The sequence below is a fragment of the Eucyclogobius newberryi genome, unplaced genomic scaffold (assembly GCF_026437365.1).
Source record: "Eucyclogobius newberryi isolate DKJ021-1_F unplaced genomic scaffold, fEucNew1.0.hap1 SCAF_2, whole genome shotgun sequence".
NCBI classification, from domain to species: Eukaryota; Metazoa; Chordata; class Actinopteri; order Gobiiformes; family Gobiidae; genus Eucyclogobius; species Eucyclogobius newberryi.
The window spans coordinates 5,492,053-5,511,205 of record NW_027315834.1 but is presented as its reverse complement, the minus strand read 5'-3'; the positions used below and the strand labels follow the sequence as shown (position 1 = coordinate 5,511,205).

Below are 19,153 nucleotides of genomic sequence, written 5' to 3'. Positions count from 1 at the left end.
AGAAAAGATGCAAGTGTGTTTGAGAAGGGTCAAATCATTGGCATCAAGAGAAAACATCTAAGGAGAAGCGGAAACTAATCTACTACAGATCTGAACCCCAGTGAGTGTTTGGGACGAGCTGGAGAAGGCTTTGTGCAGTAAGTGACGCCAGGAGGCCAGTTTATGGGTCAGATCTGTGGAGAGACGAGCCTGCTTAAAGTCCCCCCCATTCACGGCAAAGTAATACTATCTACATTGAGATACGCAGGTTGGCCGATCCGCTAAGAAAAATGATATTGTGCAACTTTAAGTAGGGCTGCAACTAACAATCAATTTGTTAATTGATTAATCTAGCAACTATTGAAATAATTTATTCTTTTATTTTTTTTTAACAAAAAATGCCCAGAAAAAAAAAATTAAATTCAGAAAAAATCTGTAAATAATATGACCATGATGAAATGATGAAGCCACTTGAGGACGTCTTGATGTATGTGTTTTTAATGTCTTTTTGGAGTAATCCTTGCTTTGTCTAAGTAATAAAACCACTTCTTGTGTCACATTGCATGTTTGGAGTTTGATCATAGGCCAGATAACGATTACTTGATAACTAAATTAGTTTATGATCATCACAGTTACCAATTAGTTGCGATTAATATTTTTTTTTTTTATTCAGCAACTTGACTTAAAGCCCCACCGTGTAAGTTAAATAAACACAATTACTTTCATAGTATATAGTCCACAAACTTGACTTTTCTGGTGATGGATCTGCCACTTGCTGGTCTCCATTGAGAAGCTCTTACTTTGCAACTAACATTCCAAAGAATGGCAAAAATCTGGGGTGTCTCCATGGATGGAGAATGTTCTTAAATTTTGTTTTAACTTTCCATCTCCATGAACTAATGCGTGGTGCTGCTTTAATGAAAGACCTCCCAATTAAGTGGATTCCCAAAACTTTCAATATGACAACTGATACGGACTATGGATATTGATTTAAGATTTACAGTCCAATATTTAGTTTTACTTTTTATGCATAAAAAAACTAAAAAAGAGAGTAAACAAGTGCATATAGCCATCCATTAAAAAGTCTGTCAATAATGTCCATTTCAAAATAATTAAAATTGTTTTAATGTCATAATTTCAGTCCTTGATTGTTGGTGCATTTTGTGTCACCCATGTTTTTGTAATGGCCGTCCTCCCAGCCAAACAGCCCTACTTTATTACACTACAGCCAAATGCATCATAAGGAAAAAGACATTGGCAGAAAGAGTGTGTCAGACTTGGTGATGAAGATCCTACAGTATGTCTGAGGCGCGGACAGGATAGAGAGATAGAAACCATTACTTTTTTAATGCACTATCCCCTGTATTCCTTCCTTTTCTCGAGCTCTGAAACTTTGCTATGAGATGGCAATTGCTGCTGTGATTGTCCTCTGTGGGGGAGCAGAAAAATCCAATTTCATCGATATATACAGGGCACAAAAAAAGAGACATCTGAAAACTGGAAGAAAAATCCCTTCAGAGAGAAATAATAATAAATTGAAGGATTGGGTAGAAAAATGCCACTCAGGAAAAATCTGAGAAAGAGGGGGAGGGAAAAAAAGAGGACTTTAAAAAAAAAAAAAAAAAAGCCAGTTGATTGTTAAATATGAGATTGTTTTAGCGCTGGGCAGGTATTGAGTGAAAATGTAATAAATATATAGATATTGCTTTCAGGGCGTATTTGGTGGCCTGGCTGCGCGGCTGGTGATGTGCTGTCAGTTGAGAGCACCTCTGATAAATGACCATGTTGGATTAGAGTGGACATGAAATATATATCACACTTATATTCTCTCTCTGGCGCGGGCTCGGACCGGCCCGTTTGTGTTGAGGGAAGCCTGGGGTGATCCGGGCATGAAAGATAACATTAGGAACAGAGCTAGAAATCCCATTGGGTGCATTTGGGGAAAAAAGAACAAAGAAGAAACATAAAAAGATAGTTGGTATTTGCTGTGTTGGCAGGGCTTTGTTCCTTGGAATAAATCACACATTTCTGTTTTGTTGCGCTGAAAAGACAATGTGTGCCAATCAAACAGGGAAAGGGAAAGCAATTTGCAATAAATGTAGTCAATGTTTTAGAAAAAAGTTTTGATACTAACCCTAATTAGGTAGTGGAAAAATTAACAAAACCCTTATTTTCTTTTTTTTTGCGTCAGAACCCAAAGTCACTGGGACTAAGTATACCTATACAGCAGGAAACCTGGAAAACTTTTTTAAAAAATTAAATAAATTTGAATTTTTTTTTCAAAATGCAGGTATAAACCTAGGAACTGGTTGCAGCTGCATGTAACAGTGCAGTCCCATCACACCAGGAGCAGACTACGAGAGGCGTTCAACTGCACCTGGTAAAACACAGGACAGGAGAATATTACACACTTGTTTGGATGTGGACTCACTCCTTTTAGATCAGCAGAAATGAAAAACTATGCTATTCCACGGTGGACAGAACATAGTTTGTCATTTCTGTAGATCTAAAAGGAGTGATTGTTTTGGTCCGCTCTTTTAAAGTGAAAGTAAAAACTAAAGCAACTTTAATGTGCTTATTTGCATTGCAGAGAAAAAATTACTTGTTACGAATGCAGTTCCTCATGTCTGAAAATTTGTGCAGTTATATGTATCATCCCCGTTTTTATTAGCAATTACAGCTACAACGTTTTAGCACTGATGGTAAAGTACCAAACGCACCTGAACGTCTCTCAGCACCTGCTCGCACCTCATCGTTTCTTTGACTCGCTGTAAAGTGTGGTCGGACCGGTTTGGGGGAAGGACAAATTTAATTTAGTTGTTTAGAGCCTTGATTTTCAACCAGTGCGCCAGGCATTATTTCACACAGATTCAGCCATTTTGTTTGAATGGCAAATTCCTTTACCAGAAAAGACACCGAACGATTGCTAAATCCAAAGAACCAGACACAGTGGCATGAACAAGCAAATATCAAAATGGTGTTATTAGAAATATTTCTGAGCATGGTGTGCCAAGGAATCTTAGCAACACAAAAATAAATCTTATCAAATGAAAATGGTTGAACAACACTGGTTTAGAGCACTCGGAGTTCTCTGCCCATGTAAATTCTGTTCAGGACTCGATGGTGGCGACGCTGAGAAGTTATGGTCACATTTGTGCATTTATTTGTCATTTATTACACACATGCGTAGAATAAAGCTATGCAGGTCAGAAGGAGGGCCTATCCTCCAGAACCACTTCAACTATGTGTGTCGTCACGTTTAGCAAAACTTTTTATGCAGACACTGGAGAACATGGAAACTCCCCAAAGAAAGTGCTATCTAAAACAGTAAGAGGATCATCAGGTGTGTCAGCAAGATTTTCCCGTTTCACATATCAGACTGACAATCATCTCCCTTGGCAAACTTCTGAACTAGACAGAATGGTGGTAAAAAGAAAACAGTTGCAAATTCACTTGGCCACAGACATTGGTAGCACAAGCATTGGTAACATTTTGTTGATTCTTCACATCTATTTTTCAGCAATTTGTCAAGACCAAAAGAAACATATTTATCTTAATAATAATAATAACTTTTATTTATATAGCGCTTTTCAGTGACCCAAAGACGCTGAACATAATAAAAAAGGGGGGGTATTTACAGACAGGGGGGACAACACGTACAGAACACATTAATATACAGATAAAATGAACAAGACAGAAGAAGTAGAGAGAAAAAGATGGGGATGTAACAGGGGGTAGAAGTGTAGGCAATGGGGTAGAGGAGGCTAGGGGTAGGGGAGGTCATAGGCTTGGGTGAAGAGGTATGTTTTTAGGCGGGATTTGAATGTTGTGAGTGAGGGAGAGTGGCGGACAGGTTGGGGGAGGGAGTTCCAGAGTCGGGGTGCTGTTCGGGAGAATCTTGTATAAAACCAAGAAGGCAGAACAGAAATTGAATAGGGATAATGAAGCCTCTATCAAGACTATTTTCCCAAGATGACAGGCCTTAAAATAAGAAATCTAAAGTCTATCTGTTGTGCTGTATAGAAAATGGTGGATCGCTGTCAAAATACATGAACTATCCCATTTAGATACATCTATATATGCAAATCATGAGTCACATCTACAGTGCGTCCACAATCTGGCTCCACGTCGCTAGCTGCGCTGCGAGAAAAGCTCACGCACAAGCCTCCACGCTGAAGAAAAAACGAAACGGAAACAAAGGCCAGTACAAAGCGCCAATATAGTTTCTGTGTCCAAAAGGGGGAAAAAAAGAGCATAATTTGTGCAGTCCAAACAAGAAGCACCCCCCACGGAGTCCCAAGCCGCTGCCGCACAGTACGACAACGTGCAATATGGGAGCCATTGATCCTTGGTTACACACGGGATCATACGGCATCCCTTCCAAACAAGCGGTTGGCTCCAGCTCCACGGGCCTGTCGCTAATCTGAAATTTAAATGTGCAAAATGAACACAGAGCTTTTGGTGGATTTGTGTTAAAAAAATATTATTGACTTTGATTGCACAATACACACAATATTTGTCAATTTTCCTAAGGTTCCCATTTCATTTGCCTCCCATGACAAAGACAAAATACACATGCTTAGGATGTATACACTACTACACTATTATTTCAGTCATGGTCTGCTTAATTTACATAGCATTTAAGCTGATACGTATGGCCGACATTTTGGCATATACAGAGGACTCGTTCTCCTTCGCGCTCCTCTCTTTCTCGCAGGGATGTGAAGGTGATCTGTTGACACTTTGATTTTATTTAATGGACATTGACCACAGGCGTACACTGCTGACAGATGACCAGTGCTGGGAGTCAATAAATTGTGCTTTAGTTCAGCCTCATCACTTATAGTCATCTACAAACGTTTGAAAAAGTGTCAAATAGTACAATAATAAGATAAATAACTCTGCAAAGCTTCATGCGTGGAACTGGTATTGACTTTTGCTTCGGCTGCTCTTATGCTGCAGAGCTGCTACAAGGCTTGATGTTTGTTTTATTTCATTAAAGGTGCACTATATAACTTTCTGTTAAAGGATCCGTCTATTTTGTGAATACGTTATTGTTACATTATCTCCTTGGAGAAAAGAAGTTGACGCCACCAGATAAAGTTACAATCGTTATAATAATGAAATGGATTTACTTATACTGAATAAAGCTTTGCATCATTCATTGACACTTGGTGGTGGTAAGCTGTTGTAGCCACTCCTGCCCTGGGGTAGACTGACTGAAGTGAGGCTGCCAATCTACACCGTCATCCCCTCCAACATCACCAACACTCACCGGCAAGGTGGCTGAAGTGTCTTGCCTAAAGACACAAAGCCAGTTTGCCCTAGAGCCACTGCTGCACCAGTGGCACCTGCTTTTCCCAGCCGTCTCCCATATAGGTACTACCCAAGCGGGCCTTGCTTAGCTTCTGAGATTTGACAAGATTGGGAATTGACAAAGCACGTATGGCCACAAGTCAGATCTGAAGAATTGCAAGAAAAAAGAGAGTTACTGAATAAATGCAAGTCTAGATTAATCCAATACGATTGAACAACCCAGACATTGAAATAACATCCCTCTACAGCAGAAAGGTTACATGAGTCACACTTAATGTCTGTGTAACGTCAGATCTAATAGCAGAAGTATTGGTTGTAGAGCAAGTCCCAAACAAATAGAGTTGTTGGTTCAGTTGCCATGGTTAGTGTGAAGTTTGGGACTATTACAAGTTAAGTTATAATGTATAGTGCACCGTGCCAACCATCCTTACATGCTGTTAATCTTAACCGTTGGTAAATAACCTAATATTTGAATCATTTAATGCTAGTGAGAAAGACATTTTATGGTTTTCAAATGCCCACCATAAGGATAGAGGAGTGTGTTGATATTTTGGCTTTTCTCTGTTGGCAGCCATTCTGACAGCTTGACAAATAAATAATGTGCACAATCTCCACCACTGTTTAGCTTCATTCTCTCCCCTGAGGAGCCTAAAATCCTCTCAGCATGAAAACTCATTTGGCCACTTTAAACAAAACCATTGTATCTTTGCTCTGAGATACACTTATGATTTGAGAGCAGCGTGAGCCCTTTCTCTTTTAACACATTTCTAGCCGTGCCTTTGACCCCAGTGCCCGCGCCTAACGGCCGGCTCATACTGGGACCAGCGGGAGTGCCCCTCTGAAGGGCAGCTGACCCGTGTCCACCTCGGCGGGACACTGGTTTGACAAGGGGACAAGGGTAGGGTCAATTTCAGGGACAGAAGAAGGCATGCAGGGAGCTGGAGGAACACCCTTTAATCTAAAGGCTCAATAGAGGTCAGAGTGTAAAAAGCTCACAGGGTTACAGTGGAAAATATAAACAGAACAAAGAGATTTTCACAACTTTCTGAGGCCACGTCCTGCTTTGCGGAGAAGAAAACGCACTATAATTACATGCAGATGGCACACAGCGGTCTCAGTTTGACCCAAACAGCTAATTTTACGATATATCTGTACTGAGAGCTGTACCTAAATACATTCAGGTACAGCTACTTTAAATTCACAAAAAAACACCCTGTTTGTAATGTTTTTGTTTTACCCTCAAGATAATGAAAATGTCTTGGAAAAGGACAACACTGTCTCAACACACTGTCAAGAGGATGCTGCAGTGGGAGGTTGACATGTAGAACAAATACAAGATTAAAAAAAGAGCACTTTTTTAGGCCAATAAGAGGCCCAGCAGGAGAAAGGATGAAAACTTGAAATCAGTGGTGACCGGGCCTGCTGTGCCGCCGAAATGTGTGCGCAGCTTGGCTCTCTTAATGAGTGCATTATGAATTAATTGAGCCATTTGGTGAAAACTTTCCCAAGGCTGGAACCAAGCTGGCCTCGGTGTGTCGTGCTCTCAGATGTAAAAATAACAATGCTTGGGCGGTACAGAGCTAAGTGTGCAATCCAGTTGAGACGTGAGAAGTATAATTAGTCAAACAGTAAAACATGAGGATATAGACTTTTGACTTTTGAAATTGCTGGAGACTGGACTTTTGGGCTCATTAACGACTTTAAAGTTTGAATTAAGGACATCTAAGAACATATGGCATATTCCTGATAGGTTTGGTACACCTTAAGATTACAACTCTAGGTCAAAAAAAGATCAAATATGCTGAAAGCCAGATAATATGAAAGCTAAACAGCAAAAAAGAAGGACAAAATCAATCTGATTCACTTGGACAAATTTAGTGACAAATTCCACATGCATTTTGTATTTTGAATGAAGAAGTGGGCAATATATTGAAATGTAGATAATATCATGATATAATATCATGAGTATATAATTCATAGTAAAACATGCAACAGAAAGTGCTGATTAAAAATAAAAAATATAATTACCGGGAAAAATATTGAGATAATAATTTTTGTCAATATTGCTCACCCCGAATGGCATGCAAGCAAAATAACCAGGTGAAAATATAATATAATAATAAATCAATACATAATTCCACTATATTTTACATTCAGATTCAGAAGAATATTTGGTTGTGCGAATAATTGAATAAATTATTAATTATTAATGAGAAACTATGACAACATGATGGGCTAAAAACCATGAACAATGTGACGAAGTGCACTCCTTAAGCACAGGACCAATGCATTTTAAATGAAGAATATCACTGGAGGTAACGTACTGTATGCTTTAATCCACCTGGACTGAACTCTGTGGCGTTAAGTTCTTGCATTTCTTACCTTCTCCTCGAGCCGAGCCACTTGGTCTCTGTAGAAAGTGTCTCGTCTTTGCAGATCTGCTTCAATGGCCTCCAGCTGCTTGGCCTGAACATGGGGCATAAGACAAGAAGCAACATTAGGGGGGCATTAAGGGGGGATATTAACATACAGAGCATCCGGAAAGTATTCACTTTTCCCACATTTTGTTATGTTACAGCCTTAGTCCAAAATTATTTTCATCAATACTCTGCAAAAAAAATACCCCTTAATGACAACGTGAAAGAAGGTTGTTTGAATTGTCTTAAAAATAAATACGTTGAATACTTTTCCTGTACTGTACATGAACTCTGTGGATTGTGTTATTTTTAATCTTCAGTGATATACTTAGGTCTTTTTAATCAAGAGGTCTACAGCCAATCCTTTGTCAATAAAAACAAGTGGTTCAGAGATATCTTTTTTTTTTGGTTAAATGGCAATTATAAAACGTTTGTCTTGTTTATGATCAAGAAAAAAATATTTGGACAACAATTTTACTTGTTTCACAAAGAGCTGAACGATTTGGGGGGGAATCTTATTGGGATTTTGAATGATGATTAATTAATTATTTAATGATTTTAAATGTTTCTAGGAGAATTTAAAAATAATGACTGCAACTATATATTTCAGAACATGAATGTACAGATCTAAATTATAGGGTAGCTTTGATGCAGAATAGGATGGGATATTTTATTGTATGTGGAGGAAATGTGGAATTTGGATATGATCGTGATTAACCTTGCAACCCTCAAAGCAACAAAAAGATCTAATCTAAAATTGACACATCAATATGGAGGGGGGGGGTTGTCAATGTTTCTTTTGTTTTGGGGATTTTCATATTTTATTTAGAAGTATCTATTGTTGTCTTTGTACAGTACAGTATGTTTTTTTATGTGAGCCAACAGGCAGGGGTTTTTCAAGGTTTTCCATACATTTTATGACCCCAGCCTTGTCTGAAAACAACAAAACCACTATCTGGTGAAGAGGATTCCACCAGGCTTCTATAAATCTACCCACAGTCTGCCTATCTCTCTTCTCCTCTCCTCTACTCACTGATGACCTTCACTAACACAAATGCTTGACTCTTTTCTTGATAAATACAGATACAAGTACAAGGCTACATCAAAGTATTGTAGGCAATATATACTGAAATCTACTGTGTTGTATTCCATGTACAACCACTTACATTGCCTACAAGAAACATTAGAAATACTGTTTTACACTATCCCTGATTCTTTCTAAAAACTAAGTACAATGGAATGCACCAATTAACAAAGTGTAAAACATGGAATACATGTTTTATTTAAAATGAGGTGTTAAAGGGTGTCCTTATCTTCTGTTTACATATTACGAGTTGTTACTGGGTGCGCTACTAAATACTTTAGGTACAATGCATATGAAGTGTAGAGTTAAAGGAGCTGTACCCAAGTTGCTTCATGTAATAAAGTAAAATTGGGTACAGCACCAGATTCTGTCAAAGCAGCTCTAGGGTAAAAATAAGACCATAGCGCTGCGCTGGCTGCATCCAATTATAGCCACGAGGTTTAACATGATGGCAAAACTTCTTAAAGATCGCGGATTCCCTGCTCCACCCGTCCTCATCTCTCCTCTGCCCTGTGTCCCTCGGTGTGCTCGCTCCTGTGACTCTGTTACCCGGTAGCACAACACCGTCAGTAGATGCGGTAATTTGGCGTCTTTTCCCTATAACAACTTTAACCCAACTTTATCAAACTGACTGCAGTTAGCAACATAGGTGCTAACTGCAAGTCCTTGTTGGGTCAGCAGTGAATTTTGATTCTGAACTATAAAGCGGAATTTGTGGTTATCATTGTGTTTTAACAAAATTTTCAAGGGTTTAACTAACGTATGTGTTAAGTACTAGTTAACTAGTTCTGGTTTTGTCAATGTCAACGTTTATTTATAAAGCACACTTATCAATCCAAAAGCGCTGTATAGAAAGTGCAATAATACATAGATACAGGCTGCGAAATAGACGGGGGCCCGGGGCCTGCAAGCAGTTGAATCTCCGGCCGTGCCCCCTCCTCGAAAAAAAATCAAGATTTAACTAGTAATTTGGCCATATTCGGGGCATTTTCATCGCTTAAGTTTCGTTTTGACAGACACGCTTCTCATTGGCCGAGCGGTCTCCGTGATGTAATATCGATGAAGGCGGGCATCTGATTGGCCGCTGCGTTCGTGTTGTGTTCACGTGTCCTCGGAAATGCTCGGTCTAATTTTCGGGGCAATGTAAGATAAGATAAGATAAGATTTTCCTTTAATGTCACACAAGGGGAAATTTCGTTGTTACAACGCAGTAGAAACAGGAGGAAAGGACAGATTATAGGAAGTTTCAAAAACACACCCTTAATAGAACTCTTATGAACAAAAACAAAAAAACTCTTATTAACAAAGACTCCTCTCCTATCTTAATAGGGAATGGAGGGGGGGAAATAAAATAAAATAGATAAATAAAAATAAAAAAAGATAAAAATAAGATAATAAAATAATGATAATAGAATAAAATAAAAATAAAGTAAAAATAGCTAGCACAAGACTAGGTAATACTATTAGCAGGTAAGTAAATTGAATAAAAACAAAATAGAACACTCTTATTTACAGGTACAATATATGTTAGTAGTTTATTTTGTAGGACGTGATCTCATATATTCCACAAGATCTCCTTGTGTCAAATGCTGTAAACAGTATTTATTTTGTATATACGAAACATTATTATATTGGATTAAACAGTATTGAAAGATCATGATCTCTGGTTTATATGATTCAGTATTTGTGCTCTTCATATCAAATAACAGATAAAAGTACTTTAAATTGTTTTACATGCTAATAACCAGGTTTAAAACAACACATTTATCTTGTTCTTATGACGCCGCGATGCCGCGCGAACTTGTGGGCCCCTGAAATTGCTTGGGGGCCCCTAACTTTGAAAATCTATTTCTCAGCCTGAGATACAATCAATGAATAATTCTGATAAAGTTAATTAAAACATCTTGAGTCAGCTCAATTCGTGTTTAAAAGGTCAGAGAGAAAAGGTAGGTTTTTAACAAAGACTTAAATTGCTCTTGTGTCTCAGCAGATCTAACATGCAGAGGCAAGCTGTTCCAGAGCCTGGGCTCCTCCACGTTTTTGAGACTAGAAAAATCAGGTATAGCAATTTAAACCAAAATATTGTAAGTATTGTCATTTGTAAGCAAATTAATTGTCGATATGTGCCATTTTAAAATAAACAGTATGAAGATTGATTTATGTGCTAAATCCCTTCCGCAGTTTGTTAAATAGCCCTTTTTTCTTTCATTTACAAAGCAATGCAGTCATAGGAGGTATAAAAATCTGAAGCGGGTGAAGAAAAAAGAACAATGTCTGAGAAAATGTAAAAGGAAAGTCGTACTTGACTCCCATCATGTGGAAAGGAACACAGTCAGGCGCGATCAGACCATCTAAATCTTACCTTGCATCTCATCTCCTGGAAGAGGGGTGCATTGGAGGAAAACGAGAGAGAAAGAACAGTCAATGTGAGGAGCCACTGGATCAAGCATGAACTTTTATAAAATGTCATTTGAAAGGTCTAGTTTGCGTAGGCTGTGGATGAGCGGCTGAAACACTGTTTGACTTCAATATGCACTCTTCATCTCCAAGCTCACACAGCCCAAACAATTCGTGCATCTCTAGGCTGATAAGAAGAAGAATCATACATGTGCACTGTATTGTGTACTCTGGTCACAAAGTCCACAAACTACAACACGAAGAAAAGATTATAGATTTGATCAGTACAACCAATATTACTGAATGCAATCCACCTTTTTATTATCAAGCATATTCTACAGTCTCCAACATGATAAGTGGTAAGTAAGTATTAAGTAACCTGTAATATAGATAAACTGTAGGTGGACAAAGGTTATACTTAAATGTGTACTAGTAGAAGTAAAAAGATGACATCTAAATAAATAATTATGTAATAGTTTAAAGGAGACACAATATGTTGTTTTTTTCAGGTAGTATAACATACCGGTAATCAGTCATCATTTTACATCACTATCATTATTATTTTGTTCATTGTAAACCTCAATATTGATCTAAAAACAAGTTAATATATCTTCATTTTTCAAATACCGTATTTTGGCTGGGGTGAGACTTATACTTATATACTTATACTCCGGGGCAACTTATATGTGATATTATTTGTTATCTTCACACTTGCAACTGCATTTCATTCTCCAGTGCAACTTATATATGATTTTTTTCTTCTCTATAATGCATTTTTTGGCTGGTGTGACTTATACTCCGGAAAATACGGTAGTTGGAACTAAGGACAGGGATGTGGGCGGGGGTAGGTGGGGGAAAAAAAGCACTCGAGCCTCAGTTGCAGGACAATAAAGGATTACTCAAACATGCAGGAACCAATCAAAATACAACTCTGAGTAAACTCATGATGAGGAAACACTGTTGTAACAGCTCATAATGTGAAAAGCTGATTTTGCATGATATGTTCCCTCATTTGGAAAGTTCTAGTTTACTTAGGCTGTGGATGAAAAGCTGAACCCCTTTGACTCCAATATGCATACTTCATTTCCAAATGCAAACAGCCCAAAGAATGATATTCATAGGTTGATAAATGGACAGATGGACCAGTCATTGAACAGGAGTTTAGTGAAAAGATTCCATATGCTGGATCTGGGCCTCGAAGCAGTTCTTTAAGCAGAGTGTCATTCTGAAGTCAATCTAACATAGGAAATAAGTTGCCCATCCAATCTCAGTGCGCTGATAACCATCTGTGGTGGATACTGGCTCAGCTGCATGCTCTGTGCATCGTGATGAGCAGCGTCACCACGGGCCTGCCCTTGTGTTGGAGGAGGAGGAACTTTCAAAGTCAAGAATGAGGCTTCACACACTACACTCACGTACTGTACAAGTTCTCAAGAAAGAGCAACCAACAGCCAGGGCAAGGCATGGTAGGGTCGGATTCACAAAGGATATACTTAAGATTAAAAAAAAGGTACTAAACTTTAAGTAGTATACGGATGATTCAGGCTTTTTGATTCCTTATAGCATCAGTAGTTCACATATATAATTGAATATAGGAAAAATAATTAAAACAAGTGAGAAGGTGCAGGTAAAGGTGGGCAATATAACAAATAATTCGTTCTATTCTATTCACATTTGTTCGATAGTTAAACCATACATTTTGAGACCGCCATTAATGTAATTTTATATATAGTTTTATTTGTTCACAGTATTTTTAAGACAAAGTAGGTATTTTTTACCTTGACATGTTTCAGTGAGCATCTGTCACCTTCATCAGAGTCAGAAGTGCCATACGACTGATCTTTATGTGGGAAGATCAGCTGATGAAGGGACACGTCACAGCAGTCGTATGATGCTTCTGAGGAAGGTGACAGATGCTCCCGTAAACATCAAGGTAAAAAAACACGACTTTGAAAAACAAACTAACAAAAGCATTTTAAGACTTGTTTTAACACATTTCTGTTGGATTGACATTTGATTATATCCTTACCAGGATACAGGATAATTTTGCACGCGCCTAGGAGTAGATAACTGTACAATTATGTTCAACTATAGTAAAACACATGTCAATTTCTGGAGGTGGAAAGTCACCTTCATACTTCCATAGAAACTACCTCCATGGAGATGGATATGTTTTATGCCACACAGTGGAATATTATACTGTTATATTATACTGCTAAAGGAACAACATTTCCACATTTTTATGCTTTTCTTGGTATGTTCTTTGGCTAAAACGTCAGACATATATCACATATGTTGAACTATTTCTATTGTTATTATGCTTTAAACATACTCTATACAACCCATACCTTAACTTTGGCATCTCATGTTTTAGAACTTATGTGTTTAATATGAGGTTAGGTAGGCTTGTAGTCAGGCATTTCTCATATCAGGACATAAGTTCATAAACAAACCTAGCATGCCCTCGACAGACTAATGCAGGCACGCGGTACACTCAGAATGAGTCTGCCAATGATATATGGACTTAAACAGCGAAGAAGAGCTAAAACCTCTATATGATGTCACCAAACATGTGTCCTTAAAGTCTTGAAAATGTCAGAGCACCGCAAGTTATAAAACAGAGTCCAAACTTTGAAGTGTGTTGAGTGTGGGACTGCTGCAAGAAGTAGATTATGACCTTTAAAGGCGGGACCGATACCAGCGTGCAATCAAGGCTTCCAGGACAGATTGCAAAACTTTTTTTTTTCTTTTCAGACATTGGATTACACCTGCCGGGGTGCCAAAAACCTGCCCCATGCCAACAACTCAATTTATCGGGAAGAGGAGAGGAATCAGAGTCAGTGGGAGAGGAGAGGAGGCGGCGCACAATGGCAGGGGACTGTGTAGTATCACGAGTGTGTCCAAAGTCAATGCTACGCTCAGAGGTGGAGACTTTACGGATCAAAAGACAAAAGAGGAAGCAAACAACAGGCCAGACGCTGATACGAAATGTACACATGCAAGCCACGAAAGGAGGAGCAGCTGTACTCACAGAGAGGAGACATAAAGGATGGACTAAAGGGGTCAATACTAAAAGCCGGGAAGCGAAGAAAGAAATGATGTTGAAGGGATTTTGGATATGTATGTGTTCATATGGACATGTGACAAGTGTGTAGAAATCAGTTACAACTTACCCATGTATTCCACTAACATTATTATAAACAAAGCAAAGGGAAAAAAAGAACTGTTTATTGTGAAGACGCCTGAACAACATAACACAAATCAATTAAATTTTTATACATTTTAGGTAGCAAAACTTAAAACTTGTTTATTTATTGTATATTTTTTTCCTAGCAATTAGAAAAATATAAACAGCTTTCATATATACCGTATTTTCCGGACTATAAGACTTTTTTCATAGTTTTGGCCGGGGTGCAACCTATACTTATATTTATACTTATATACTTATACTCCGGAGCGACTTATATGTGATATTATTTGTTATTTTCACACTTGCAACCTTATTTCATACTCCAGTGCAACTTATATAAGTTTTTTCTTCTCTCCATTCTCTTTTTCTTTTCTCCATTCTTTCTTCTCCATTATGCATTTTTTGGCTGGTGCGACTTATAGTCCGGAAAATACGGTACTTGAAAAATAGCATAATAAATTCCAGCATGTCAGCTGTAAATAGTCTTGACTATGTGATTAGTCATGAGTATTCATTTGGTTTGAATGATTTACAGCTCTTTTTTATCTAAGAAAACACATTTTTTCTCTCCTTAACAGGCTGTTTTCTTTGTAAAACCCAAATGAAAATCTGAAAACAAACATAGTTTATTGCAGGTTGCATGTGAATTACGAGCTCAATTATTGAATGGCATGCGAAGCCAAGAGTGGTTTTAGAGAATTTAAAAGTTCATATTTTTGTCATTCCCGGGTCAACGTTAAGTGACTGAAAGCTAAACCCCACCTCTGTTGGAATAAAGCAGCAGTAAGCCTCTAAGGTGTTAACCTCCTAAATTTGAAGGGCAGCAAGCTTAAACTACTGTATTTCTTTTGACACCAAAATGTCAACACAGTGCACATAGAAGTACATGTGCATATCTCACAGACGTATTGAATCGTGACACCAGTATTGAACGATTTGATATTATATAAAATATTGTTGCATCCCTACCTCTCATGCTGTGTTCGCACTGCAGTGTCAAATGTATGCGAAATATCCCTAGTCGGACGTATCAAGCGCACATTTGAGGTCCTTCTTCCAGATAATGAACTATGTAGATATGTCACTGTAGCGTAATCTCTGGTTGGTTGCGGCATCGACCACCAACGGTTCAGCTTTGTTTAAATCTGACGTCCAATGCTTAAACGTTCAAAAAGTGGCGTGTCAAATGCAAGATTTGCCCCGCTACCGATGCCCTGGACGCGGTCATAGACTTTACATGGAAACTGGACTTTGGACGCTACTGTGTGAACTCACTGTGTGAAGTTATTTCCAATCATACATAGATATTAAGGTTGGGGATATGTGTGTTTGAAAATGTGTGTGTGAAATAATTCCTTGTGGATCAACAAAGTTAGTCAAAGTAAGTCTAATTAGTTATACAAGGAAAATATAGAGCTGGAGCAGGTGTTAGAGTACATCAGATTATTTACCAGTTATTTTTTTGTAACAATGCTTTTATTTCTGGCTCCTCTCCACCCCTGTGCTCACATGTGCATACCCTATTTCCATATGTGCAGGTTGGTCCTCCTGCTCAAACAGTGTCAGGATTACTTCCGACTGATTAACCCCATTGAGAGGCCCATACAGATAATCTAATCATACTAAAGGCCTAACAATGGGGTAGCCTTCAGCGCAGCCTGTGGACCTTTTGTTTAGCTAATGAAGAGGCGGGGGAAGATGGAGGAGAGGGCCACAACACACGGAAAGGGTGAATTTTGACAATACTTGAAAGCGAACTTGAACTGAGCCTAAAAAAACAGATGAGATACAAAGAGAGCACAATAAAGCACCATTTATCACAGAAGATGTCAGAAGTGGAGAGCCGGCTGTTGAGAGGGGCATGTCGCCTGAGAGCAGAAAAACTCCAGATAACACATATGGATGGACTACAAATGATGTAGATGTTTGGAGTAAAGTTAGACTGGTGTCATTTTATATTTCTTATATATAACTTATAGAACTTAGGTTTATTATTTGAGCCCATGTTATAATGTTTTCTGTCATCTTAAGACAATTCAGAGTTGTATTTTAAGTGATTAAGCCATGTTTGAGTAATCTTGTATTGTACTGTATTTGCAGTGTCAGTGCTCAGAAAAGGCTTTTCCCTGCCCATGGCACTGTACTTTTATGGTTCTTATTTTTAATTTATTTTTTTCAGAAAAAGGTGTCTGCGATTAAATCATATCATATGATCGCAGTCAAACTGTGCGATGGTTTACTCAATCGGACTATGACAAAACTTTGTCTGAGCGAATATCAGGCTCTAGGCTCCATGTGGTAAAATCATTGTATTTGACCCAGTTTCACGGCTGAGCTCTTTAGCTGGTACTGTTGTTGGAAGAGGGCTCACTCTGCAACCAAGATTCAAACGTATCAGACACGCAGATTATTGTTGGTCGCGCAATGTTTCTACGTTTAACCTTTGTCCCAGTCTCACTATGAGACCTACGTTTTTGAGCCATCAGAGGACGGCCAAAGTCGTAACGTGGACACCAGGGGTTAAGAGGAAGAGGGGCTGGCAAAGTGAGGTATGGATTAAAGTTTTGAACTTGAAGTCAGGAACAGTTTCCATTAGGTTAAAGTATACTTTATCATCAGGGAAATTCATTCTCTGCATTCGTCTCAACCTTCAGTGCTGCTGGGATGACCCATCAGGTTCATGAAACACAGGTGAATGAGTAATATGATTTGTATATAGCACCAAAACAGTACGGCATGCACCAGAATAATCAATCTCCAATATGCATGCAACAGCCGATCAACACAACATCTGAGAGGCTTTCAGATCTCAGCGACACTGATGGATCGCTGTCATTAACCACCCACTTTGAAAAATAACTCTGTGCTCTGCAAACCATTTCACAACTTTTACAAGAACACAAGATAAAGTAATGTGTTATGACTAATTCACTAATTATTATCCAGCTTGACTCCATTTTAATTTCTCTGTGCAACAACCCTTGACATAGAAACAGAGTGGTGCCTAAATGATTCCTTCTCTGTGCCAGTTTTAAGTTCTGTACCCATTTAAAACTTTGGCCTTTGTGTTCCTGCCTGGTCTTGCATGTACAGTAGCACTGCAGAGGAGGGTGACAAGCCGATGCCAAGTGAGACAGCGGTGTCCAGATTAAGCGGCTCGTTTAGACGAGGTGAATATCAATTAGCCGGGCGCTGAATAATTAAGAATGGGCATGTTTTTTAATTAGCTGACTGCCGCAGTTTGGGCTGGGACAGAGGGCAGGAGAAGAGGAGAGGAAAAGGCAGGGATGGAGGCCGGATGAAACCAAGTGGATTTTTAGCTGCGTCAGGTCCCCCCCACCCACCAATCTGTGTCTGATCTCACACAGCTGCTTTGGGTACAGAATGTTCAACCACAAATCCAGTCAAAGGTAGTGCAACAGAGCAGTAAAAACGGTGGGTGGCTACGGCAATGGAATATTTATGGTAAACTATTTAACTAAATATCCAAGGAGAGTTTGTTTTTGTACTAGTGCGGTAGAAGTGGGAGATGTATGGAAAACATATATTTTTGGAGATATATGTGTTGTCTATAATTCAATCTATTAAAATTGACCCCAAAAAGAGAAAGAAAAACTAAATTGGCCCAAGCTAAAGTGAAGCCCTGTGAGGACTTCCTGATTGTAATTTTTATGGAATTCCTGATTTACCTGTGTCATAAAAATGTACCTTTGTCATAAAACCTCTTCTCTCAGCTCATGGAGTCTGTGTGTAGTCCAGATTATGATTATTCACTTACTAAATAGGTTGACAATAATTTCAGTAAGTGATTAGTTGCAATTAATCAATGAACCCGTTTCAGTCCTACTCGTCTGTGTAATCCCCCATTTGTCCAGGGCTGGTCCACGGTAGAGAAGGTCATCTGGACAACGCTTTTGAAATCGAGATATTTCGACTGCCGTCCAGAAGTCATTTTCAATTGGTCACTGTCATGTACTACAGCTTTTTAATTCATTTTTCATTTACAATTCAAATGAGGTGGATTCTTCACAGTTTTAGCCGTCGGTTTGTTCGCTGCTTATGGCGACTGGCAGCTACAGTATGTCCATAGCACGTTTTCATTTCACACCTCACTGACAAGAGACCCGGGGTGACTTTGCCTGTACGTCTGTGGCTACATGCTTATAAATCACGCTGGACGGAAAATAATCTTGAAACATTCTGTGTGATCAATAGAGCACAAATCAAGGCCTGTCACATTAACTAACGGCACCACATCTATAACCGAGTAGAGGCTATTGTCTACAGCAGTCCCGTGTAACTGCAGGCCTGATGCACTCCTGTCACGACCGTCATCTTAATCAATAACATGATGTCAAAATCTCAGATGGAGGGCAGGGGCTAATAATGTATTATGGGTGAGGGGGAGGTATAAAGAGAAAATTCACAAACAGGTTCACAGCCACATTAAAATAATCTTGTGGCTTAATGCACAAGGTTAAATTGCGATTAGGGTTGCAATTTATGTTTTAATAATAGGATTCTGTTCAAAGTTCACATTTGAAACACGTCCAGGAGAATTGACAAAGAGACTGAAATACTGTAGGTCGACGCACTGACAAAATAACTAAATAATTGCATGTTTCAGAACACGTTTTTACCGATCTAAACTGCATATCAGCAGCTTTTATGCCGAATAACACAGGATATTTTGTTTCCAAAACTGCCACTTCTGTGATTTGCTAATTGCGTCGATTCAAATTGCGATTTTGAGTCGATTGCGATCGATCT

The 19,153-nt window shown here is 38.7% G+C and overlaps 1 protein-coding gene across 3 annotated transcripts in view; it reads right to left on the bottom strand.

Annotated features, from left to right (window-relative positions):
• The window catches only part of chchd3a (coiled-coil-helix-coiled-coil-helix domain containing 3a), a 140,638-nt gene that overhangs the window by 54,395 nt on the left and 67,090 nt on the right, over positions 1–19,153 (bottom strand). For 2 of the 3 annotated variants that reach the window (XM_072454088.1, XM_072454091.1), the window contains exons 5-6: positions 11,159–11,173; positions 7,678–7,761 (exon numbers count right to left, since the gene is read on the bottom strand). In XM_072454088.1, coding sequence (XP_072310189.1) covers positions 7,678–7,761; positions 11,159–11,173 — 99 coding nt within the window. The remainder of the gene's footprint in view (positions 1–7,677; positions 7,762–11,158; positions 11,174–19,153) is intronic. The other variant, XM_072454090.1, reaches the window with a different exon arrangement.